Source organism: Narcine bancroftii, chromosome 2 (genome assembly GCF_036971445.1).
Source record: "Narcine bancroftii isolate sNarBan1 chromosome 2, sNarBan1.hap1, whole genome shotgun sequence".
Lineage (NCBI taxonomy): Eukaryota > Metazoa > Chordata > Chondrichthyes > Torpediniformes > Narcinidae > Narcine > Narcine bancroftii.
In genome coordinates this window covers 74,665,781-74,691,160 of record NC_091470.1, presented here as the reverse complement: position 1 = coordinate 74,691,160, position 25,380 = coordinate 74,665,781, and the positions used below count along the sequence as shown (strand labels likewise).

The 25,380-nt window shown below is 44.5% G+C and overlaps 1 protein-coding gene across 1 annotated transcript in view; it reads right to left on the bottom strand.

Moving 5' to 3' along the window:
* LOC138753751 (pleckstrin homology domain-containing family G member 3-like) overlaps positions 1-25,380 on the bottom strand; it is a 204,071-nt gene that overhangs the window by 28,378 nt on the left and 150,313 nt on the right. Inside the window, exons 4-12 of the mRNA XM_069917117.1 lie at positions 15,890-15,990; positions 12,385-12,454; positions 10,693-10,739; positions 7,413-7,563; positions 4,424-4,555; positions 4,026-4,208; positions 3,400-3,492; positions 1,371-1,457; positions 607-640 (exon numbers count right to left, since the gene is read on the bottom strand). Of these exons, the coding sequence (XP_069773218.1) occupies positions 607-640; positions 1,371-1,457; positions 3,400-3,492; positions 4,026-4,208; positions 4,424-4,555; positions 7,413-7,563; positions 10,693-10,739; positions 12,385-12,454; positions 15,890-15,990 (898 nt within the window). The remainder of the gene's footprint in view (positions 1-606; positions 641-1,370; positions 1,458-3,399; positions 3,493-4,025; positions 4,209-4,423; positions 4,556-7,412; positions 7,564-10,692; positions 10,740-12,384; positions 12,455-15,889; positions 15,991-25,380) is intronic.

The following is a 25,380-nucleotide window of genomic DNA, read 5'->3' as shown; positions in this document are numbered from 1 at the left end:
TTTGCCTTTGTTCAGCTTTCAACCTCTACTATCCAGCTTTCTCCACGAACTTGGCTCCTCCATCAACCCAGGTATGCACTGAGTCCCAGGTCAAACATTTCCTTTCTCTTCCACTCCTCAACCCCAACATAGCCAATCGCTCTTCCAATCCCTCTGCAACATTCCCTCAGGCTATCCATTCTATTGCACACTCCTGGTTTCCTTATGGTCACTTTAAATAGAATGGAACCAAGTGGCACCAAATTTTGGCCAAGTCATTCCGAAAGGAGATCCTGACTAACACACAGAGGAGCTGCACCTAATACATACTCAAGATTCATTGCTGAGGGGTTGAAGGAGCCAAACAGGCCACTTAAGTATTTTGACACATCAAGGCATAAAAGGCTATAGACCAAATGCTAGTAAATGGGATTAATATAAATAGGGACCGATGGTTGGCACAGATATAATGGCCTGTAGGATCTCACTATGCCCTCATGGTTCATTCCTCAATCCCTGGAGATATGAAATCATTCAAGACCTACCCAATTTTTATTGTTCAGGAAAGAAATTTTAGATTTATAAATTCAAGGCAATGTTTTAAGGCAATTTATTAGTTTTACTTACAATAGGAATCCATTTCCAAGATGGCTTCTTTTGCCTGAAAGGAAACAAAAGATTAAGACACTTCATACCGAGGTTGGGGGGGGAAGGTGAAGTAGGGGGAATATATATTGGCATGAATACAATTCTAGTCAACCAAGGACCTGCCGTAGGAGAGCTGACATCCAGGATAATATGCCATGCCTTGCATTAAATAAACACACTCAAACCAACCATCTCTCATCATCAATCTGGACAGTCAGAATCCCAAGGGCTATGCAGTTGAACATTCAGCACCAGCCAGACTTGGGTGTGGGAAGGCCTAAGAGGTAAGCCACAGCCAAGTTGTTGTGCACAAAGCATTATTTCAAGCTGGCATCAGTGACATGGAGAATGATTCATTGGGTTGATTGATTGAGTTGCCCTTGCTTTGGCTGGTTTGGCCAAGATTGGGCTGGTTCAGTTCAATCAGATGAAATCAGTGGGTCTTGCTACCAATGACCTGCATATAAAACAACTGATTTGTTATCCATTGCACTCCATTAGAGAGACATTTCACCTGAAGGCACCCATTAAGGTCCCAGAGCAAAAATAAACAAATGTTTGGCAACTCCATCAAAGCCTTCCATCATAGTTGTCTGAAATTACCCTGGATTACAAAGTATAGCTCTTGCATTAGAATTCTGCCACTGACTAACTTGGACTATTATGCTTCCCTGTAAAATCATGGTGGACTTGACATTAAATACTGTGTTGCACAGCCCGTTAAGTTTCAACACCAAGCTCACCTTCTGAGGAATGATGGCATGGTGATTCTCAAGAATCAGCCTCTTTATGTGATGAGTCCAGAGACGTTTCTCTTCTACTGTTTTTGCCTGTGGAAGGCAAGAGTGTCATGGTTACTTGATACAAAGAGACACCGAGACATTGGAAGTCCTGAAGGAACCTTCCAAAACTGGGCTTATTGAAATGTTTCTTTTTGAAGTGTTGACACTTAATGTTGTAGGCAGAGTTATAAACCAAGGACAAGGTTACTGATAAGGTAGGTTTTGGATTCAAATCTCACTCAGACTTCAGCACAAAGCACAGAGGTCACTCTGGACAAGACTGACAGGGGCTGCATAAGCAGGGGCTCCATTTGAAATATTACAAATAGACCCTGCATGCCCTCACTGGTGAATGCAAAAAAAAAATCCTAAGACATGATCTTGAAGAGTTGGGACATTTTCTGTAGCATTCTGATCGATGCTTCATTCTCAGAATGGATTAATTTGAAAATTCATCACTGCTTTGTGGAGCTTAGTGTGTTCAAATTGAATGTCATCTTTCCAGCTTTGCAAAATGGTCTGTAAGCTGTTTTCAATGCCCCTGTGGTAGTTTAAAGTGCTGTAAATGCAAATTATTTTCTCCTCCTTTCACCGAACTGCTGAGATGCTCCATGCAGGAGCATCTAATTCAGTCTATGTATTTCTTTGGACCCATACCCGGATGCATTCTTGCAGGGATTCCTCCACTGCACAGAAAACAATAGGCTGGATCTCCCTGGAAAATGCAAGCACTCAAGATATATAATAGAACCTCTGACATCTAGAATTCAAGCAACCAGCAAAAAAATAGAGGGGAGGGTTAATTATCTATAATGTTATTGTTCATCTTTCAGGTGACTCCAGTGGAGGGGGAGGAACCTGCAGATGCAGCGACAGTTAAATGTTTTTAAAGAATGCGACTGAAGGTTTATATATTCATGCAAGTGAAGTTTGTTCAGTGTAAGTACAGTATTTTTGTCTTTTAAAGTGTTTATTCATAACATATGTGTATTAGTTATGCATTGTAAAAACAAGTCTCAAGCAACTGGAAAATATACTTATCCAGCATCTACAAATCCCCATTGGTCCTGGATACCAGGGGTTTTACTGAATAAAACTATGAGCAGAAGAGTTAGTGTAGATGATTAATAAAAATATATTTTCCCCATTGTAAGATATCTAAAACAAGAGGGCATATGTTTGAAGTGAGGGTTGATAGGTTTTGATAAGAAATATTTTCACACAGAGGGTGTTTAATTTGCTTCCTGAGGTGAGTGAGGCAGAGAGAGAGAAATTCACAACATTTGAGGAGCATCTAGACAAGTATTATGGAAGTGCAAGTCTGAAAATTTTCACGCGCACCTGTCGACACGCTCTCTCTCTCTCTCTCTCTCTCTCTCTCTTTCTGGAGTCCTTGTTGAATCCCAGGAACCTGCTGACACCCCCTCGCTGTCAGTCTGGTGAATGATGTATTGGGCTGGTATACGATCAAGGTTCCACCCATTCCAAGGAAACCGCAAGTTCACGGTTTTAAGGCCAAGGGGAAGGTAGCGACCTCTCTCAAAATTTATTTTGGTCATCTAATGTTGGAATTATTCATATGTTTTTGGATGTATTTTGAAATATTTTAATTACTTAGTTGATCTTTTGATCTTTAAATGTCCGAGTGTAAGTGGCATTTAGAAACTTCCTTTCAGCTTATACAACCTTGGGCATTGGAAGCTGTCAAAGCTTTCATTGTTGTTTTGAGGCCAGGTTTTCTCACAGACCCACCAACACTTGAGGGAAAAAAAATTTCTGCCCTCATGTTTGTAATGCCAATAGTGCGGTGACACTGTGGAAAAGAAGAGAAATAGTTAAGCACCTTAACAGGGCACCAGTCAAATGCTTGACTATTTCAGGATATAAAGCATTGAGGGTCAGGGAGGTTAAGATGGGCAATGATATTGGTGTCGGAGAGTAGAAGAAGCTCCACGTGGTACCGGTGTTCCTCGAACCAATGTCTCCATACCTGGACAGTGTGTTGCTGCTTTGGGTTCTTGTAATGGGATAGTCCGAAGCACAAAGAGTCTCTTGTGCTTTCAATGAGCATTAACGCAGAGCACTGTTAGAGAGAGGAGAAAACAAACCCATTGCTATCCAAGCTTGATGTTTTACTTTCTTTGTTAAACCAACCTGAGCTCCCCCACCCCATGACCAAAGTGACAACCACAACACCTACTCTCATTAGCTCCTGTCTGGGCCAGCAGCCATTAACCTTAATGATCCTCTCTGGTTTTCACAGGGGATAAACCTGAGATTTCTGGCAGGCATCTACAGCCCTAGCAGCAAGTGTCTCTCTGCAAGCTCCCTGAGTATTCATCACTTCATTATATCCACAGTAGATTCGTTTCCAGCTGGTACATACAAACCCCCTGAACAGATTCTAGCCTAAAACAGCTCTCAAAATGACCCAAACTTCTCGATTAGGTTCTAGCCACCATCTCACCTCTGAATATTTATGATTAGACCGCAAATCATCCAGAGACCTCAATTAGATTCCAGTCCATAATTCCCTCCCAGGTAGTTACCCATCGATAGACCTCTGTGCATTTAATCCTATGTGCTGATTTGTAAACAGTTGGATGTAGGAGATACCATGATGTGATTCTTGTAAATGAAGTGTTCTCCTCTTTTCTTGGCCAGTAGCAACACCTTGTCAAAAAGGAATAAAGTGCGTTCATTTTTGGCCCGGTGAATCCGAAAGGTTCCTTCCAGGACAAGCTCTCCATACGTCGTCAGATCTGGCCCATTCCAATGTATCAGCAAGCTCTGTACTTCCTGGGAAGGCAACGTGAAAATCAGCTTCGTCATCTCAGCAGAGAACGAATGTATCCCACATAACCCAACACCCCCACTGGGGCTCCACCTGGCATGCGGGTGAGAGGGCGAGGAACAAAACTGATAGAGATAGGATATGGAGGAGCAAGTTGAGTGTTGTGCGTATGCTGTCCTGCAACAGGGAGCGGCTCAGTGAACAGAGCATGTTTGCATACCTGCAGGCGGATAGCGTGCTCGTGCTTCCTCTTCATGTCATTGATGTACCATGCCACACCTGTCATAGTGTCAATAGCTTCATCAATCACCTCATAGCCCTCCTGGTCGACATCAAAGTGCTTCGCTATTTCCTACAGATAGGAATATCAGAAGGCAGCAAATCAATCCCGCTCTACTACTCGATTAGAACACCGGCTCCTTTCCTCTTGACAGCTTTCCCTCTTCGATCGTTACACTCCATGTGGTTCTATTTATTTATGGGTTTCTATTTATTTATTTATATGCAGATTGATACCCATTACATGAACACTTCCTTTTCAACTTCGGCCCTTTAGGCAGCTCTAGTTCTGCTCTCCTGTGCCTCCACGGCCCCCCTTACTTGCAGACACACCTACCCTGCACCCTCATAGTAACCTCTATACCATATCTCCATGGATATGCCTATGATATGGACCCATCTACAACTTGCCAATTACCCTGAATCGCTGAAGAAGCCCTCAAATATTGTCATTTCAGGATGCTCCACATATAACCCAAACTGTATAATTTAAGCATCGTTATGGCTCGGGATATTCATTATCTATGACATGTCCCAAATTTCTGGCATTCCTGGAAAAATATTCTTAAACACAATCCATGACTCTGATATCCCACCTTAGCACATTATGTTCAAATTCAGGGCCTGTATCAAGGCAATTGGAGGATCAGGGCCATCCAAGTGGAAGGAATGGGGTGAGAGAGTGGGTTCTTAGAAATCAGGGCACTGTTGTGTTAGTGATGAATGACGAGTCGGAGACATGTCTCTATTTGTGGGCATCATTTTTACCTCCTTTGTGCCTATGAAATACCAGAGAGCTGCACGATCAGGACATGAAATTCGTGGGTGTTAGAACCATGAGGGAGAGCATTTACTGATGCATGGTCCCAGTCCAATGCCCTACTCTCTAAATATGACTAGCCAACTGCATGCAGTCCTGGGACAAACGCAAATCAATTTCCTAAGTCAATCTCAAAGGTCAATTGCATCACTCGATAAGTGGTTAATATTTTGTTAGATGCAGATGAGCAGTTCACTCTGGAGAACATTTTGTTTGAGATTCTGGAGTGATAAGAAACAAACCAGAAATGGTTTTTCTCACTCATTTATGGGTGAACATTCAATCACAAACGGCACAGCAATGAATTTATCGGCTTTAATATTTTCAGAGAGAAGATAAAACTTTAATATAGTGCCTTCAATTACAGGATTGCATCCTTTCAAGAGAAAGGGAGAGAAGAAGTATTTTTAATTTTTAAAAAATTTTTTTTGACATACATCATGATAACAGACCATTTCGGCCTTACAGACAGTGCAGGATTCAAACTCAGGTCCGGTCCCAATTGCTGGCGTTGTAAAGGCGTTGCGCTAACCACTGCGCCAACCATTTTGTGAACGCATTTCACAGTCAGTGAGTACTTTAGACATGTCATCCATTTCAATATGAACAATACAACAGGTAATTAATTGCACAGGAAGCTCTCACATAAAAAAAGCAACATCATAACATGTAGTCTTGATCATGGTAGAGATTTAATTATTGGCCAGGTCAGTGGTGAGGTTCCCCCCCCTCCTCTCCAACAGCCTTTTGGAATTTGTACATCCACCCTAGGTTGTGAAGACCAGCGCGTTGTGCGGTGTTTAACATTCCTTCTGTAAAACACCACCTCTGCCAGTGCAGCCCTGCATCATTACACTGTTAGCGTAGGTTTTTTTTAAAATTAATTCAGAAGGCAAGTTGTCACTGGCATCCCAGCATTTGTTGCCCACCATTAATTGGGCTTGGGAAAACGTGCTGGTGAGCACGTTCTTGAAGTCCTTCTGGCGTTGCTGGGTTGGGAGTTCCACAATCCAGATTAGGCAGAGATAAAGGAACGACCCAATTCCCAGGATGGTGAGGGGAACCTGCAGGTGGCGTTGGCTCCCTGTCTACTGCCCTTGGCCTCGGCAATGGGCTGAGGAGGGCCTAGCAGAACCATCTGGATGAGGAATGGCAAGCATCTCTTGCTCTGTTCTTTGTTCATATCCAGAGGGATAGAATATAAAAGCAGTGATGTAACACTGAAGATTTACAAGGCTTTGGTCAGACCGGACTTGGAGGATTGTGAGCAGTTTTGGTCTTCTTGTCTAAGAAAGGGTACGATATATTAGTGGAGGTTCACAAGGATAATCCTTGGAATTAAAGGGTCATCATATGAAGGACATTTGATGGATCTAGCACTATACTCGCCGGAGTTTAGAAAGATGGGGGTCATCTCATTGAAACCCATTGAACATGGAAAGGTCTGGATAGAGTGGATGTGAAAGGATGTTTCCTATGGTGGGGGAATCTGGGACCAGAGGGCACAGCTTTAGAATACAAAAAAAATCCCTAGAAAACAGAATTTCTTTATCCAGAGGGTTGTGAATCCGTAAAATTTGTCACTGGAGATACTTAAGGCAGAGGTAAATTTAATTAGGACGGGAATCAAGGATTACAGGGAGAAGGCAGGAGAATGGGGCAGTAAAGGATAGCAAATCAGCCATGATGGAATGGCAGGGTGAACAATGGGCCGAATGACTCCCATTTTACGTGCACTGGTGGCAGATGGGTCGCATATTGAAAAATGGAGCTTGAATCAACAAGCACCTCACAAAAGGTGAGGCTGGCAGTGCACACACCAAGGGAAGAAAGTTTCAAAAGGTTTTATCCTGACACAAACTTGAAACAATTTCACCAAAAACAGAAACAAGGAGAAGAGCTACCTTCTTTGAACCACTACAGCCAAGGAACTCCCACAGTGCTGTTGGCGGGGGGGGGAATCTGGATCCATTGATACATCTCTACGATGAGCTGGCGTTACCTGTGCCGCCAGCCGCTTTTTCTTTGCGGAGGCAGAGTTCACGGGTTGATTCCCTGGACAGATTCTAACATGGGCCAGCAACAGTATCTGGCCCTTTCTCGTGCTTACCTGTAGCAGGAGATGGTACTTGAGAATCCTCTGCACTGGCTTCAGCAAGTAGGAGCCCAGTGGCAGATAGCGCTTCAGCGTCGACTGGCGCTCCCTGAAGAACTTGGCCAGGACCTTGTTCCTCATGCACTCGGTCAAGGCCGCCACAGAGCTGCAGGAGACACAAGGGTGAAGAGGGCGATTCACTCGGTGCGAGGAGGGAAGTGACGAGACAACAGTGGGAGGAAGATAGCCAAATCAGTGAAACAGGCATGCGAAATTCAGAGGGAGTCACACTGTTAAAATGGTGCCACTCAGCCCATCATGCATTGCTGGTTTATTTTGGAGCAAACCAATACTTTTCATTCTGCCACATTCTTAAACACTTAACCAGTTTCCTTTTAAAAGTTACTGCTTGTAGAGTGATGTCATTATTCCATTTATAATTTCCACTCTATGCTTCATTTTATCAGGCAAAGAAACTGTCACGATGTTTCCCCTTTCAAAGTAGCAATGTGTGCATTTGATCACTAACAAAGAGAGTTTACCCTACTGAATATCCACCTCCCTTCTAGGTAGAAGACGACAGAGGGTATAGAGCAAGAGGCGAAGACAGAGAGTTGGGCAAGCTGGACTGCTTTTACATAGAGCTTTTATGATGGACCAAAATGCCTTCCTTCCTGCTGCAATCATTCAGAAGGGTTTTCCAAATCAACTTGCCAATTTTCAACAGCCATTTTCTGAAACTACATGGAATTCTATTCTGAAACGAGTGCATTCATCCTCTCTTTGTGCTAGGCATTCATTATTACAATTTAAGGTAGTACACTGGCCCACTATTCCAACGTTCAATTGGCTAAATTCTATTCTAATCACTCTTCTAAATGTGACAAATGTATAACTGAAGAAGGTCCACTGTACCTTATGACCTGGTTATGAGTCCTTCTCTTTCCAATTTTTGGGAAGGGGTATTTTGTACCTTGTCTTTAGTTCTTAACATTACTTTGACTCCAAATCATTTTCCTACTCTTTTTGGAATAAGTGGGCCATCTGGCTTAATTCTGACTGCTTCACAACCCAAGGTAGTTGCCCTCGCCTCCCTTATCGCCAGAGGGGCCATATATAATGAGATGGAAAGATGCTGTCCCTCCCACTCTCTTTCAATGGTTGTCCGATACGATGGCATGCCTGACTTTGGCAAAAATTAGATGCTCCACTTCGGAAGTGAATCTTAACTTTGTTTCTTTATGGGGTTCTTTTCTTAATTAGTTTCAAATTTTGTAACATTAACTAGTTTTTGGTTTACCTTCCTTTTTTTTTTATTAATAGAAGTTGTTAGCCAGTAGCCTCCAAAGGGAGGGGATTGAATTAGATAATTACTAGGGTGCTTTTCTTTTTAATGTAACATAGGTCTCAGTACTACTTGTATTGCTATACGAGATTTGTTAATACTTTATTTTATTGTTATGTTCCTATGGATCGTTTATTTGACAAAACCAATAAAAGTATTGAAAAAGAAAATATTAACCTCAATTTGACTCTGGTTCTTTTGCATATTGTCTTAAATCATTTTCTTTGGACACTGGCCTTCCTACCAGCTGAAAATAATTTCCTCCTTTTTTCCCTTATAATTTTAAAGATTGATAAGTCAATGATATAAACGACTGTGCACCGATGAATATTTTGGCTTTAATGTTTTCGGGGAAAAAAAATCTTTTAATATAGTGCCTTCAGTAACTTAAAGCTGTGTGAACATACATCACAATCAATGAGTGCATTAGACAGGTCATATATGTCAATATGAATAATACAACAGATCATTTGTTTTTGGAATGAAAATGATCCCACAGCATCTTTTTCACTGTTGGGGAAAAGGCAGGTTTGACAGAAGCCGGGTCCACAGCCAGATGGGCCTTAACTTCATTAAATGGCAGAGCAGGCCCAACAGGCCAGATGGCCGACTCCTGCTCCTATTTCGTTCAACAAAACCAAAGTCTCCCACATCTGACATGACTGAAGCCACACAACCTTTCTCCGTAACTGTGTTGCTGCACAAGAAAAGGCAACCTAAATTAGATGTTCGAATATCCGAAGTGATAACTTGATCCCATGAACAAGAACACACTTGGGTTGCTTTCCCTGGAGCAGAGGGGAAACCTGACAGAGGTTTGCAGGACTATGAAAGAATTAGAATATTTTTCTCAGTATTAAAAAAAATGTCAAATGCTGGAAGAAATGCATTTCAGGTAAGAGGGAGAGAGTTTACAGAAGATGTGTGAGACAAGTTTGAGACCTAGAGTGCTAGATGCCTAGATCTGGAGTAGTGGTGACAGGAGATACAATAGTAGCAGGAGGCATTTTTAAACTGCCCTGTAAAATGGGATGAACCAATTGCCTGGTTAGCGCCCCATCCACAGGGCAGTTTGAAAGGGTCTGACACAGTTAGCCATGTCGGAAATCAACCGGGTCCCTGCCCTACCTCGGAGGTAGTCAGGGAACCCATTAAAACTTACCTAGGATGCATCCTCCCATGGCTTCAAAGCGAAAATGGCCGACCCAGTTGGTCACCAGCGGGGCAGAGGGGTCCTGCATTTGGGGGGGGGGGGAGTGCAGCGATTGGTGGGCCACAGGGGCGGAGGGGTCGGCTGCCCCAGGGGGGCAGAGGGGTTAGCTGCCGCGGAGTGGGGAGGTGGAGCGCGATTGATGATGGGAGGGAGACTGACAGCTGGTGGGGGGGGGGGGGGGAAAACGGGGGAGACTAGTTTGTGTGACGCGTCCCTTACCGCGTCATCGCAGGGGCAGGATCCCCCGTAAATTGCCAGATTGGCAATTTACTGGGGCTATTCTCCCTCAGCTTGAAAGGTATTAGAGGCATCACACCTGGGTCCCAGGAGGGCTACCCGGGTGCTGCAGCTTAAAAGCTGAAGAGGCTTTTAGATAGACACATGAATAGGCAAGGATGTGGAGGGATAGGAAACATGTGGGCAGAGGAGCTTTGCTTAATTTGCCATTCCTTTTAGCATAGAAGTGGTAGGCCAAAGGGATTTGTATCTATGCTTCATTACTTTTTTAGGTTTTATATGCTCTCTGTCAGAACTAGAAATCCAACCAACAACATTCAAAGTCAGCTTGATGGACACCACCACCATCATGGGTCGTAAACAATGAGCCATTGTGGATTCTGGCAATTGTCTGCCTTTATTTACATAATTGCAGCCACTAATTACGTATTGAAGACCTCTCCCCCCCCCCCCCCCAACCCTAGCATGTGTTTTGCCCAACAAGTGGGCTATATACTTACTTGGGGTAGTTGGTACAGTACTGGGTGTAGATGTCAAAATCCTGACTCTGGAAGAGAGAATAAAAGGCTTTGAAACTTCCCCGGAGTGCAGACAGTACAACAACTGAATGAGAAAACCCTCCCAACATTCTCACTCACTCAGCCAAGGTGGTTATGTGCAGAATGTACCTACGAACAGGAAACCCTGGATTCACCTTTTAAGATAATGCAGGGTCATGGGTAGGCTTCATTCATAAAAAATAACACTGCAATAAAGGAGGGAAACAAGAAGTCTGCAGATGGTGAGGAAGAGAACTGGGCAGGTCATTGCAGCATCCGTGGAATGCAAATGGGCAGTCGACGTTTCAGGCTGGAGCCCCTTTTCTGGTATACTGAAAGCTGATTGCTTTCCATGGATGCTGTGTGACCTGCTGAGCTCGCCCAGTACTGTTGTTTACGATACAGAACATGGGGAAATGTGTGGGTTTCAGATGGTTGGCATTCTGTTCAAAATTTAATGGAATTTTTCCTCCAGATAAACCCCAAGCCATAGGTTTGGAGAGTTTGAGCCCTTTAAAACTTTGATTTTCTGCACAAATGTTGCATTTTCTTTCTCAGTGATTGGTGGGGGAATCAGAGGTGGAGAGGGTGAGCAAATTTAAGTCACCATCTCGGAGGATCTTTCCTGGAGTCAATACACTAATGACGTCAATAAGCAAACACGTCAGCGTCTCTCCTTCCTCAGGAGTTTGCGGAGGTTTGGCATGACATAAGAAACCCTGGCAAATTTCTACAGAAGTGTTGTGGAAGGTGTGCTAACCGGCTGCATCACGGTCTGCCATGGGGACACCAATACCCCAAAACCTAAAGCCCTGCAAAAGGTCGTGGACACAGCCCAGGACTTCATGGGTAAAACCCTCCCCACCCTCAGGAACATCTCCATGAAAATACTGCCATTGAAGAGCAGCAACAATCATCAAGGATCCTCACCACCCAGCACATGTTCTGCTCTCACTGCTACCATAAGGAAAGAGGTTTAGGTGCCACAAGGCTCACAGCACCAGGTTTAGGAACGGCTGCGACCCCTCCATCATCAGACTCCTCAACAACAAACTCAATCAGGGACTCATTTAAGGACTTTATTGTGTCGTTTATTGATTTTCTCTGTATTGCATAGTTTGTTTCTAATGCTTTATTTATTTATTTACATGTGTACATTGATTTAGCTCTTTTTGCACTGCCAATAAGTGGCAATTCAGCCCTGCCTGCAGGAAAAAGATTCTCAGGGTTACATGTGATGTCATGCATGTTCTCTGACAATGAATCTGAAATCTGAAAATCTGAATCAATGCCACTGCCTGTCTGTCACCCCTTAGTCAGCCAAATAGCTCCGCAAATGCAGTAAATTAATCCCTGGAAGGACCAACCGAGCAGGGAAAGGAATGTCTGGTTCAGGCTCCAACAGGCCTACTCCTAAAGGGAAGTCTCCCAAGACACCTTGATCAGTTGTGGAGGAGACCAATGCCTCAACGTACACGACTGTGCGCTGTCCGTTTAACTTGGATAAAGTAAGCTAACTCCTCGGGCTGACAAAACTGTTGGGCACAGGTCATGGTTGTGCATCATATCTGTGGGAGAAGGTTGTACTGCGATGGCCTACCACTGCCCTTACTTTCCTGAGAGCATTCTAGTGTGTGTTAAAATTCGACCCACCTTGTCCACAAAGCACCTTGCAATAGCAACAGGATCATGGTGACAACTATCAAGATCTTGCAGCAGGTCACTGTGAAAAGAGAAAATCTATGAGAGAGGAAGGGTGGGAGAGAAGCTGGAGGTGGAAAGAGCTGGAGCAGAACTTGGTGTGAGGGACGATGCCAGGAGGAAGGGGGCGAAAGAACCAGAGAGAAAGGAAATTCAAAAGAAACTTAGGGGAAAAGACAATTAAAAGAGGGAAAGGAATGGGAAAGAATAGGAGGGATAAGCTAAACAAATAGTAGATATCAGATAATGTCCAACAAAATTTGCCAGCTCACCAGTTTCAATCCAATAAATTTTTGCATCAAAAGGAAAAAAGAAGACAGTCTGATAAAGGGAGTGAGTTTACCCACAGTTTGCAAGTCACTCATTTCATACCCCAGTACTAGTAGAAACCAGGCAGCAGAGAATCCATTGGTGCACCAACTGCTTGTCGAAGTGGTCACTACCCGGCGAGCGGTTTCAGACACATGTCACAGTCCACGAGTGCCCAGACATCTGGGAACCAAACTGTTCTCACTCACCACACCATATAGTGACCAGGATATTAATCTAAATAACACCCCTATTCCAATGTCCCTCAGTTCGAGTGTGGCATTTCGTGCTAGCATCTCCTACATTACGGTGACCATGTTCGGAATTCCTTCCTGGAATGGTTTATCAACACCTGAAGATGTCGTCGCATCACTAATTACACTGGAGATGGATGCCTGGTCCTTCCCCAGGGGAGGAACATAGAATCTCTGCCAGCAGCATCTGATGTTCACGTTTAATACCAAGTGCAGCCTCCAAAGAGTCTGATGGTTTTGAGGAGTTTGGCGCACAGAAACTGACAGAAGTAAGGATGTTTTATTTATAATGTGCGTTACATGGTGAAGTTCATTTCTATTCCAGAGGCTAAGGACACAAGTGAGATCTTGTAGTGCTTTCTTTTATTTGGAGCAAGGGACTGGAGCATTTCATCCAGTTATAATGGTGAATAGTCCTCCACTCTGTCTGCTGATAAGCTTCTGGATGTGACAATGTAGAAGGACTAAAAATAAATCCTGATGAGAAGGTGATAAGAGTCAGGAAACCAAAGGTGACAAATAAAGAAGGCGTGAAGTCAGAAGGAAGAAATTGTACAAAAGTAGACAGTCAGATGCAAGGGAAAGAAGCAGTCCATGTGTTGTGTCTGGAGTAGAATGAACTGGCAGGTGGACTGGGGAAATCCAGGCTTGTGCATCTACAATTCAAAAGCTACACTGAGAAGATCGCCAGGGGAGACAAGAGCAGAGATGGGCAGATTGGTTGCTTGGCGATTGGTGCAACCCAAGTTCAGCAGGGATGGCTGTAGGCAGTAGAGTCACCGGCAATCAGTCACAGCGGAGTACCTGCTGAGTATGGAGAGAAGCAGAGCAAGGACATGGGAAGAAGGATGGGTGGCTCAGTATTGTGTCCAGAGCTGCTGCCTTGGAATTCCAGTGAATCAGGTTCAAATCTGATCCCCAACGCTGTCTGGGTAGAGCTTGCATATTCACTCTGTTACCATGTGTAGTTCCCAGGGTGTTTCTGTCTCCTACTGCATCTAAAAATCTAGCTCACGAGTAGTTTCACTGACCATGTAAATGCCCCCTAGTGTGTAAGCAAGTGCTGTGATCTAGGGGGTGAGTTTATAGGAATGCGGTGAGAACAAATAGTTAACCATGGATGCTGAATAGTCAGTGAAGATTACGATGGACTGACGGGCCTGCCGCTTACGCTGACACCCCTTCAAGACACCAACTGAATGAGAGCGAGTAGAACAACTGTGTGTGTGTGTAGGTTGGAGGGGGAGGGGGGGTGTGGTGGAAAGGAGGGACAAAGGAGGAAGAGAAAGGAAGAAAGAGGAGGGGTGGGGGTGGGAGGAGCGACAAGGAAGGAGGAGAGTTCAAAAGAAAAAGTAAAAGAGAGAAACAGATAAAAGACAAAAATCACTGAGAAAAGAAAGGGAGTCCTTCACCAATAGAACATGCAGGAGAGCACACGTGCACTGCACACAGGAGTGGTGAGCATTGGCAAGGATCCGATGGGCACAAACTCACCTCTAGAAAAGGAGCAAGTCCTAGCTGAAGGAAAAAAAAATCAATATATAGCAGTGAGACTGACTGACATCAGCCTTAGACAATTAACAGCAAATTACCACAATCTAACTCTGAACAGGATTCTAACCGCCACCCAAAAATGATTGGCAAATCTGCTTCTTCTGCCAAACACAGCCAAGAGGAGATCACGTCTGGGTGGACGGGTGAAAAATAACAAGACCACAGACCTTACCATCAATCCACCCAAGGTCTTGGGGTCTGAAAAATTGACCATTCGGAGGTTGGAAGTTTCAAACCAACCCACTCGCATCTTGGGGATTCATCCTGGGAGAGTCACTAGCAGACTCAGTTTAAACCAGATATTAATCAGGGCACTTGCAAAGTTGGCATAACTTGGCAAGAGTTTTGTCATACTCTATCAGAGCATCTGCACTGCTCTCAAAACCCAAATATTTTCCCACAGCCCTACACCTCCCCAGTGTTGTGTTACTTCTGCTGGATCGAGTTGGCAACTCCCTGAAAGCAGCTTTGTGCTCAGCCCGAGAAGACCACGGAACAACATACCATTGATGTATTTTTACAAGGATTGGACACAAGAGTGAAATTTCAAAAGTAATGCGAGGAACGTACAATTACAATACCCAAAAGTTATCGTCATAGAGCCCTACAGTATAGAACAAGCCCTTCTGCCCAACTCAACCATGCCCCAGTTGGCATTCTGAGCTTGTCTCAAGCCTGCATTTGGCCCATATCCTTTCAAACCCTTCCTAAGTGTTTGAATGTCAAAACTGAGTCTGCTTCTATAGCTTCCGCTTTCCAGGTTAATGGATGGGAAAGGATTAGAGAGATATGGGGAAATGGGACTAGCTTGGGAATGTACCTTGGCTGGTATGGATCTGTTTTGGTGTTGTACAGTTCAACCACTCTAATGCCAACATTGCAATCAATCATTCTCTCCCACTGGATGAAGACCCTATTATTGCTGGATCAAGACTTCATCCTTACAAGGGGAGGGGGAGTAGTATACAATTTTACATAAAAGAGTACACTTCCAAGTACGTACAAAACTTCCTTTTTCAAGTCCACGCACCATCTCTAAGTTAGTGTTTTACAGGTCACCACAACTGCTGGCATTCTCCTTGTTTACCTTCAGCCATCTGAACCAGCATCCCACATCAGCAGAACTCTGTGTCTTTCTCTCTCTCTCTTCTGAACGATCAAAACCACCATAAAGCTTTAAATGCTCTGTTAGATATTAAAATACATGGCAGGAACCAAATACAAGTTAAACACGAGCCTTGGTAAATAATCAAAAGAGGAGAAAGTGGGTGAGGATAAAATAAAGGAATTGACAAAATGATCAGGGATGCAATACTTAAGAGGATGTCATCTCTCCATACCTGTTAAACTCATAGATGTCCTCGATGTTTCCAAACAGTGCAGAGACATGCTCAGGTCTGATAGGCAAATCTGAAGCATCAATGATGCACTCGAGATAATCCTGGCAAGGGACAATGGAAAGGGTGCAGAGGTTAGATGTGCAGTCAGTACCTATGGTCTCTGTCACCAACGTTATCAAGTTACTGATCCCATCATTACCTGGTCAATGAGAAAGCACCAAGCTGTCTTGTGAGCACCCCACTTGAACCTGAGCTTAATTATCATTCCCATATCCTCCACAAGACCGTCTTTCACTTGCCCCACCACAATTCATCTGCCCCAAATCTCTCATCAAGGCTTTTTTTTAATATTCAGTCTTGCCCATTCTAGAACCCTCCAAATGAATATCTGATGCACCTGCCTTATACGTGGCATGGGGACTGGTTCTTTCTGATCCACGTCAACTCCAGGTCCAGCAGCACCTCAGATGCCCTCTTGTTCTGCAATGTTCACCTCTCCCACAATTCCCCTGCATTCCTCCATTTCTGGTCCCTTGGGAAACTCCTCCACCGGGGTGGGGAGTGGGAGGGGGTGGGCGGTGCTTTCAACTAACAGGCAGAGTGACAAAGTGAGGAGAAACACTGCCCCACAGCTCCAGTGAACCAGGTTCATTCTTGACACCTGACAATGTGAAGTTTGTATGTTTGCTTGTACCATTTCATCCCCCCAAGATGCTACAGTTTCCTCCAGCATTCTAAAGACATCCAGATAGATTCATTGGCCCACTGTGAGAGAGAATAAGTTGCAGGGAAATAAGGGAAAAGGGATGGAGGGATTACTCCATGAGCCAGCATAGATGGAGGGCATTTGGCCCATCAAACTTATGTCAGAAAGCAAAGTGAGGAAAAAATAATTTTTCACACCTAGTATTTGACAGAAAATATGGAAAGGGAAACAGCTCACATTTCAGGAAAAGAGAAGTGAGAGATTGGGTGGGAAAAGTCTTTTAAATATCCTTATTTCACCAGCCTCCAGCAAAACCCCTGGCAATATATTCCAGACACCCAACTCTCTCTCTATGTTTAAAAAAAACTTACTCCTGACGTCTCCCCTAAACTTTGCTCCTTTCACCATCAACAGATGTGCTCTGGTATTTGCCACTGGCCTGGGGAAATACATACATGGCTGCCCACTCTATCTATGCCTCTCAGATCTTTCAGATTTATTGTCAAAGTACATACATCACATACAACCCGGAGATTATTTTTCCTGCAGGTAAAACAATACTACCAGTCATTGGCATTGCAAAATGTACAGATGTAAACAAATAAAGCAATGTAAACAAAACTGACTGCAATTATAGAGAGAGGAAAAAAATGAAGTGCCAAAGTAAGAATCCTTAAACAAGTCCCTGATTGAGTTTGTCTTTGAGGGGTCTGATGATGGAGGGGTAGCAGCCGTTCCTGAACCTGGTGATGTGAGCCCTGTGTCACCCTTTCCTGATGGCAGCAGCGAGAATAAAGTGTGTGCTGAGTTGGGTGGACCCTTGATGATTGCTACTGCTCTCCGACAGCGGCGTTCTCTGTAGATGTTCTCAATGGTGGGAAGGGGTTTGCCTGTTATGTCCTGGGCTGTATCCACTACCCTTTGTAGGGCTTTATGCTCGGATTGGTGTCCAGACTGTGATGCACACTTTCCACCACACATCGGTAGAAATTTGCCAGGATGAAGGGACGACACCACACTCTTCTGAAACAGTACTCAGAGAATCCTACATGAAATGGACCAGAGGCCACAATTTAAGCATCTAATCCACATTTGTTCTTCCCCTCCTCCATTTTGTCAACTTTATCATATACCCAACCCGCTCCCTTCCTCCTGGCTCCATCCGATCCACATTTCACACAGAGGATTCCCTCCCCCTTCAATTTCATCCAGTCCAATCTGTCCTCCACGTCTCCCCAGAAGGTCCCATTATCTCACCGTCACCTTCTTTATTTTTCAAATTTCAGGACTGGCAACCTTTCTTTCCACTCATCACATCCCAGGCTCACTGTGTATGATATCTTTCTCCACTTGACCTGCCTTCATTTCCTCTGATCTCCCCCCCCCCCACCCCCCCGCCACTTGTCTGGGACCGCCAACTTACAGCCCATCTCCACCCCTGACAATTCCCATCTGCCAAGTTCACCAATCCCCTATCGTCTAACTCCTCCACACTGTCATTATTACACTGTCCACCTCCCCTCTGCATTCAGTCTTGATGAAGGGTTCCCACCCATTCTTTTTCTCCCACTGATGCTGCTCAAAACCTACTGAGTCCCTCCAGTAGATTGGAGTCTTTCTTTTTAAAACCATCATCGAATATCTCATTCAAAAAGCACTCCATGTTTCCAGCCTGAGCCCTTTATCAATACTGACTGATTTTTAAAATCAGAAAAGGTTTTTAAAATCAATCCAGCTTCCTCCCTACTTCTTCCAAAAGTTATTTTTCTCTTGGCATATTCCCCCCCCCCCCCCCCCCCACCCCCCTCTCCTCTCATCCCTCCCTCTGGCCACAAGAGCACAAACAAGAGATACAAGAGTGTAAACAAGAGATAAGAGAGTGTGCTGTACATATGCAGCCTTGCCCTCCTGCAGTCCTTGCCAAGATTCTTTGCATCTCAAATATTACAAGCTAAAAAAAGCTGATTTGTAAACTGGTGGTGGGAGGTACTGTCAACTGGGGGCACTACAGAGCCTTCCTGGGAAAACAGAGTCAGTTTTCGAGCTGGTTTCAAGATAAGCACTGTTCTCAGGGATTCTCAGCAGAAACCGAGACACCTCTCAACGATTACAGCCTAGCAGAATTACAAGAACGAGAGATTGCAGAAGCAGGAATCAGGACTTTTTTAAAAAAGGGAAAACTCAGCAGTATTTGTGGATGCAAAGGGATACTCAATGGGCAAATAGAAGCTAGTAGGTGATTGGTGAAGCCAGATGGGAGGGGGTGATTGGCAGATGGAAACAGGTGGGTGGGTGATGGGGCAGAAGTAGATGCTAGTGAACGATTGGTGAAGCCTTGCATCTCATTCCATTTGGGTAGCTGACAACCCAATGGTATGAACGTCCCAGCACTCTCCCCTGCACACCTCCTACTCACCTCTCCACTCCCTTTGTTCACATCTCCCACATGGTTCCATTGGCCCAGTATCCCATCCCCCCTTCCCATCTTGTTCGACCCATCACCTACTATTTCTTTCTAACCCCATACTGCTATGTACTGGCAATCTTTCTTCTTCCCTCTCAGTCCCAATTCGGTATCTCAAAATGAAATGTCACCTTTTGCTTCCACAAGTGCTTTTTGACCCACCAAGTTCTTCCAACATCCTGATTTATTTTAACCCAGCAACATTGCCTCATAGCAGCTTTGCATTGCTTTAAAACAAAACTGCTCCTTAGCAGTTGATTTTTATAGCAAGGTCTCTCCTAACTCTGGATCTCAGTACCCAAAATGCTCCCCTTCTGCTCTGACAAGATCCAGTTGATCAGAAACACTATTTTAATGTTGCAGAATGGGCTTGCAACTGAAAGTACTTCTAGAGACCGGATAAACCATTCCATGAAGAATTCTAGTCCCTCATTGGAACCCAATTCTGGGACTCGTAGACTGATGGTGAAATTGGAGAGTGAACAGACTGTTCTCTGTTTGGTTGGCTTTTGTGGTCATGGGGCAGAATGATAATTTAAGTATGGAGGGCAAAGCAAGTGGAGTTTGGGGGGAAAACAATTGGCCAACCTTTCCAGTCAGGATGCTCGTGGTAGTTGCTGGACCAGATCAGAGTTGACCCACAAGTGGGGGCGCGGGGGAGTTGACAAGGTGGGAAATGGGGTAATAGGTAAAGGAAAAGAATGTTAGAGACGGAGATGAGGATGCTGAAGAACATATGAAAAGGAAGACATTGTTTGACTGCAGGGAATAGAGAGGCAAGGTAATGAGGGGTTTGGGATCCAAATTCCCAGGGTGGTCAGAGTTGGATGGGGTTGACGAGCAAAATGATCAATGGAGTTGGGGCTGACGGAAAAGGTGCAAGGGTCATAGGGCAACTGGGGGGAAAAGGAGATAAAGGGGCAGTTGTTATAAACGGAAGTGGTGAGGATGCACAGGGCGAGATAGGGGCAAGGAATTAAGAAGGTCAAAAGTTCAGGATTTCTGCAACAGACGGGAGTGCAAGTACAAAGTGTCTCAAAAACGGGCAGGCAGAGTAAGGACCATGTTGAATCTGTGTAAACAACCCATGTAAAGGGCAACATTGCCTCAGCTTGCGTCATTAGCTGGGAATTACTGGCACCTGCCTGCTCAAACATTAAACAGCACACACCCTGCATGGCAAGTGACTAGAATGAACTGGGATATGAGAGCATGCCCAGTTTCTACCTGATGACTTTAAAGGTCACCTCAAAGTCCAGAACCCAGGCACCATACACAGTGGATTACAACGCAAAGACACGCAAGCTGTTGGACCGGGGAGGCCCTTGGTGCAAAGTACCGTGTAGTAAAAGCATTCTCAAATGCTGCCTTGCACTGCCTCAGTGCACAAGCTCTGTAAAAATGCATAGTCAACATTGTACTCAATGCATGCTCGATTTTGACATTTCAGAAAAATTGGATTGGTATGTGAGTGGGAGAGGTATAGAGGGCTAGTCCAGGTCTTGTGACTAGGCAGTATAATAGTTCAGCACAGTCTAGATGGACCAAACAGCCTGTTTCAGTGCTGTAGTGTTCTATAGTACTAGTTTGGAAGCATTGCAACTGTTGTAAGAAACACTGCAGCCAATTAGTACACAGTATGATCCCACAATGAGAACGGTCATGTTAAACAGTCAGTTATACTGATCCAATGATACATTTGGTGAAAGACGCTAGGGAAGAGGACGTAGACGTTTACTGGAAACTGCTCTATTTCCTTCACTACTCAGTAAGTGAAGTTTTTCATGTCTGCGCACTGCAAGACAAAAACACCTCATGCATGGATTATTAAGTGGCAAATGACATTCATTCCATCTGCAAACAATTTTATTTAATATTAATTCCAGAGGTGTGGGCTTCACGGGTTGAGCATTTAATTGCCATTCTCTAATTATTTCCGAGAAGGTGGTGCTTAGCTGATTTCTGGAGCCAGTCTGCCTTTCAGGTGTTGATACACCCACAAGATTTGTCAGAAGAGTGCCAGGATTTTGACCCAATAGCAGTGAAGGAATAGTGCACCTTGGAAGTGGTGGTTGGTCCCATTCTTTCACTGCCATTGACCTTTTAGCTGGTAGAGATCCTGGGTTTGGAAGGTGCTGGTGAAGGATTCTTAGTGACTGCTGCAGTGCATCCTAGTAGGTTAGACAAACTGCTGCTACTCTGCACCAATGCAATGGCTGTTATAACTTGGGTAATGTCAATCTTCTCGAGCGAGTGTTGTTGAAGCTTCACTCATCCAGGCAAGTAGAGAGTATTCCATCACCTTCCTGATGTGTCTCTTGTGAATGAAGGACAGGCTTTGGGGAGGTAGGTGATGAGTTACTTGCCACAGGATTCCTAATCTCTGTCAGCTTTTGTAGTCACCTTGTGAATGGGGTCCTCAGCCAGAGAGCCATTTCGCATCAGCTCTGTTTCCAACTCATAACTCAGCATTATCTAGGTGAGGCAACCAGCTTGGCTCTACTCATTCCCTAGTACAGCACTAAAACCTAGGCCGGCCACCTGTACGTCATCTTCTGGTTGGAAAGGCAACCCGGTCCAACTGCAGTATCTGACTCCACTTGTCTGAAGGAAGAGTGAAGAGTTCAACCTGATAGTGTGCTCGATATTTCCTCAAACTATATCCTGATAATGGATTTTCTTGTCCGTTCTCAAATGACCATTTGTGGGAATGCTTCTTGAATTGAATTGTTTGTCCTGTGTACTGAGACGCAGTGGAAATATATATTGCTTTATTTTCTATGTTGTACCCATGAATAGGTTGACTTGGCTGGGTAGCACCCAAAAATGCAGAGCATAGCTTAAGAGTTCAATGAAAACAGTACAATTACTAATGAGAGTCCATTAGATTCTGATAACAGCAGTGAAACAACTGTTCTCAAGTCTCATTTTCTAACTTGTGCATCTTTTGCCCAACAGAAGCTGGGGTGGGGAGAGCAGAGGTGGGATGGATCCTTTAATATGTTGGCTGCTTCCTCGAAGAAAGCAAGAGATTACAGGCAGTCAATGGAGGGGAGGGCAGTTTATGTGATAGCATTCAAAACTCTCTGCAGCATCTTGCAGTCTTAGGCAGAGCAGTTTGTCTCCCGGCTTGGAATGCATTCTGACAGGATACTTTCTATGGTGCACCCATAAAAATTGGTAAGTGATGTTGGGGACTTGCTGAATTTTCTAGGCTCCCAAAGTTGAGGCATTGGTGCATCTTCTTGGCTGTGGCATCAACAAGGTAGGAACCACATTTATATCTGAACTTAAAAATATGCCACCTCCATCTCAGCAGACCTGCTTCCTGAAATAATGATCGACTCCTTCACTTTTGTTTACATCTAGTGAGAGGTTGTTGTCCTGGACCACATCATTAGATTCTCCATCTCCTTCCTGCATGCCATCATCATTGCTTGAGGTCCTTGCTGTGTGCAGATCCTACATTGTATTTGTCAGTGAACCTAACTTTGCACTGTGGTATATATTCTATCCATTTTTTTTTGTCTGGCTTCATTCCTTACCGTAGCACACAACACATTATTCTTTCAATTTCAACACAGTAACGGGCCCTTTCGGCCCATGAGCCTGTGCCACCCAATTAACCTATAACCCCAGTAGGTTTGACTTATGGAAAGTTGCACCAACTGCTACACTAACCAGACCGTAATGCTGACATTATGCACCCGTTGCATGTTGAATGTTCTGATCAACTTTCTAGAAGAAAATATTTCAGGTTCAAAGACAGCACTGCCTTGCAAACCAAACTTGTCAGATAGTACACCAACAGTTCAAATGCAACTTGTATCCAATCCCTGCCAAGCTCTGGCTAATTTTAATGTGAATAAGAGAGATTTTATAATTATCCATTCCACCTGTACAGGGTTGCCATGTAGAAGTTGGAAATGTATCCTATAAGGAAGCAGGGGCTGTAGTAGGTTTTGAGATGTCCCAAGGATGTGAAAGGCATGAGAGGAATGGAGTTTTTTCTCTTCTCATTTCTGAAGGCAGTTACAGAGGATTTCTTTCATTTAGCCAAGTAAAATGAAAGGATTGCCTACTCATTAGTGCATCCCTGGAACTTTCGGCACACAAACATGCTGGCCTTTAACCACCCTATGCCCATGTCTTGCTTGTCATTTGCCTATTATGTCATGTGCCAATCAGTAGACAGACTTCATTCCCCCTTCAGATAATCCTTAGGCACATTTACACAACCACTAAGCAGAAAATTTCACAAATTTTCTGCTCTGCTGGCAGTATTTATTACGCAAATTCCATCCTGTAATTTATCCACCAGGACCCCTACACATTTCTACAGAGCAGCTGCTATCTAAATTGACCCCAGGAACTATACAAAAATTGGCCATGGCTAAGAGCAAGGCGGTTGAGTCTATCTCCCCCTGCCACTGGCAGTCCATCACTCCTCTGCCTCCCCTCCTCCATCTAACTCCAGATATGGCAGCAGGAGTGCCATGTTGCCAAGCCCAGAGATCACCTGAGCACTGCACCAGCTCACGGCAAGAAGCAGGCGATGATGACAATGCAGGAGCAATGGCCGTTTTCCTTGCCAATGAGCCTCCATGCGGTTGGAACCACTCTGCCAGAGCCAGGGAATACGCAGAGCGGTTCCAACTGCATGGGGGAATCATGGGTAAGGAAGATGGCCATTGCTCCCCTATTGAGCCAGCTGCCACCTGCTTCTCTCCCACTAGGTGCTGGGGGACGAGTCACCAAGTAGGAGAGGGCACCCATGAGGGCGAGGGGGGTGACAGGACTCAACCTACTCCCACTTCAACCTACCTCCTCCACTTCAGTACGAATGTCTGCCTATGTAAATGACCACTTTAGAGGCAAGTATGCTAAAAAAAATATCACCCACCCTTTACTTCTGTGTAAAAGTGCCAAATGACTAACTAGAATTTGGAAACTATCAAGAAATCAAACTTTCAACTTCCATCAGCAATGAGATAATTCTGGAGAGAACCTTAATCTAGAATGGAGTACCACCCAATTCCTGGAATTCCCCTTGTCCCTTAGCAGTGGGCCGGTGGAGAAAGTGGAACCCAGTCCAATTCAATGTCCCACATTCTGAATCACTCCAACATACATGTAATAAATCCCCAATTAGTGCCAATCAAAATAGATATTTGGGGGAAATTATTACTTGAATAATCTGCAGAAAACCAAAAATTGCGCAGTTACCTGTTAAATTCTCTGATGAGAAAGGAATGCATGTTATTTATTAAATAAAATTTGCCCTGTTGGGCGAGGGCATTTGCTAAGCTTCAGGCTTCCCTCCCTCTCAGAGCACTGGCTTGTAGAGTTGTGTTAATGTTTAAATCCTGATATCTGAAGTAGTCTGACACCTTAGAAAGCACTCCAACCACAGCTCCCTCCTCCCCACCACAATCATTTGTTACTCATCGCAGGGCTGCAGAGGTGCTCAACCTACCTTAAATCAACCCATCGTGTCCTTGTGGAGGGTGGTCTAGCAGAGCAGGAATTGGAGTCTGTGCGGGGGGTGGGGGGAATGCTGCCTTGTCTCTGCATCTGCTAGCTAAGCCAGAAAAGATTTACAAGGTCATAGTACTTGCACTAAAAGGAGAGATTGGATAGACAGGGTCAGTTTTCCCTGGAGTGAAAGAGGCCAAGTGGTGTCACGATTGAGGGGGCATGGTTAATGTGGTGCTTAGCACAATGCCATTATGGTGCCAGTGACTCGGGATAAAATCCGGCGCTGCAAGTAGCTTGTACATTCTCACCTTGTCTGTGTGGGTTTCCTCCCACATTCCAAAAAAACATAATGGGGTTAGTAGGTTAACTGGTCACATGGCTGTATTTGAGAAGACAGGCCTGTTACCGTGCAGTATCACTAAATTTTAAAAAATGAATATGAAATCAGCAGGTGCGTAACAAAGGTACTCAGTGTCCCCCTCCCCCTGGTTAGGGTGCCTTCAACTGGAAGGCACAGGATTAATGAAGAGGGAGGAGGTTTAAAGGGGGTCAGACTAGTTAAATTGGTATCGAAAATGAGCTGCCGAAGGCAAGAACAGTAGCAAACATTCTGGACGGATATTTGAATGAGCAGAGCAGGGAGGGATGAAATCAATTCAGGAAAGCTCAATTACCACAGATAGGTATGTTGCTTGGCATGGACAGGATGAGCTGAAAAGGCCTGTTTCTATGCTGTACAACTCAATGTCCTTTAATTCCAACTTTTCACTGCTGGTACCTCATTCAACTTGGCTATGACCCAAAACAGTAGAACTCTTGGCCTCCCTGTCAGAAGCATATAGG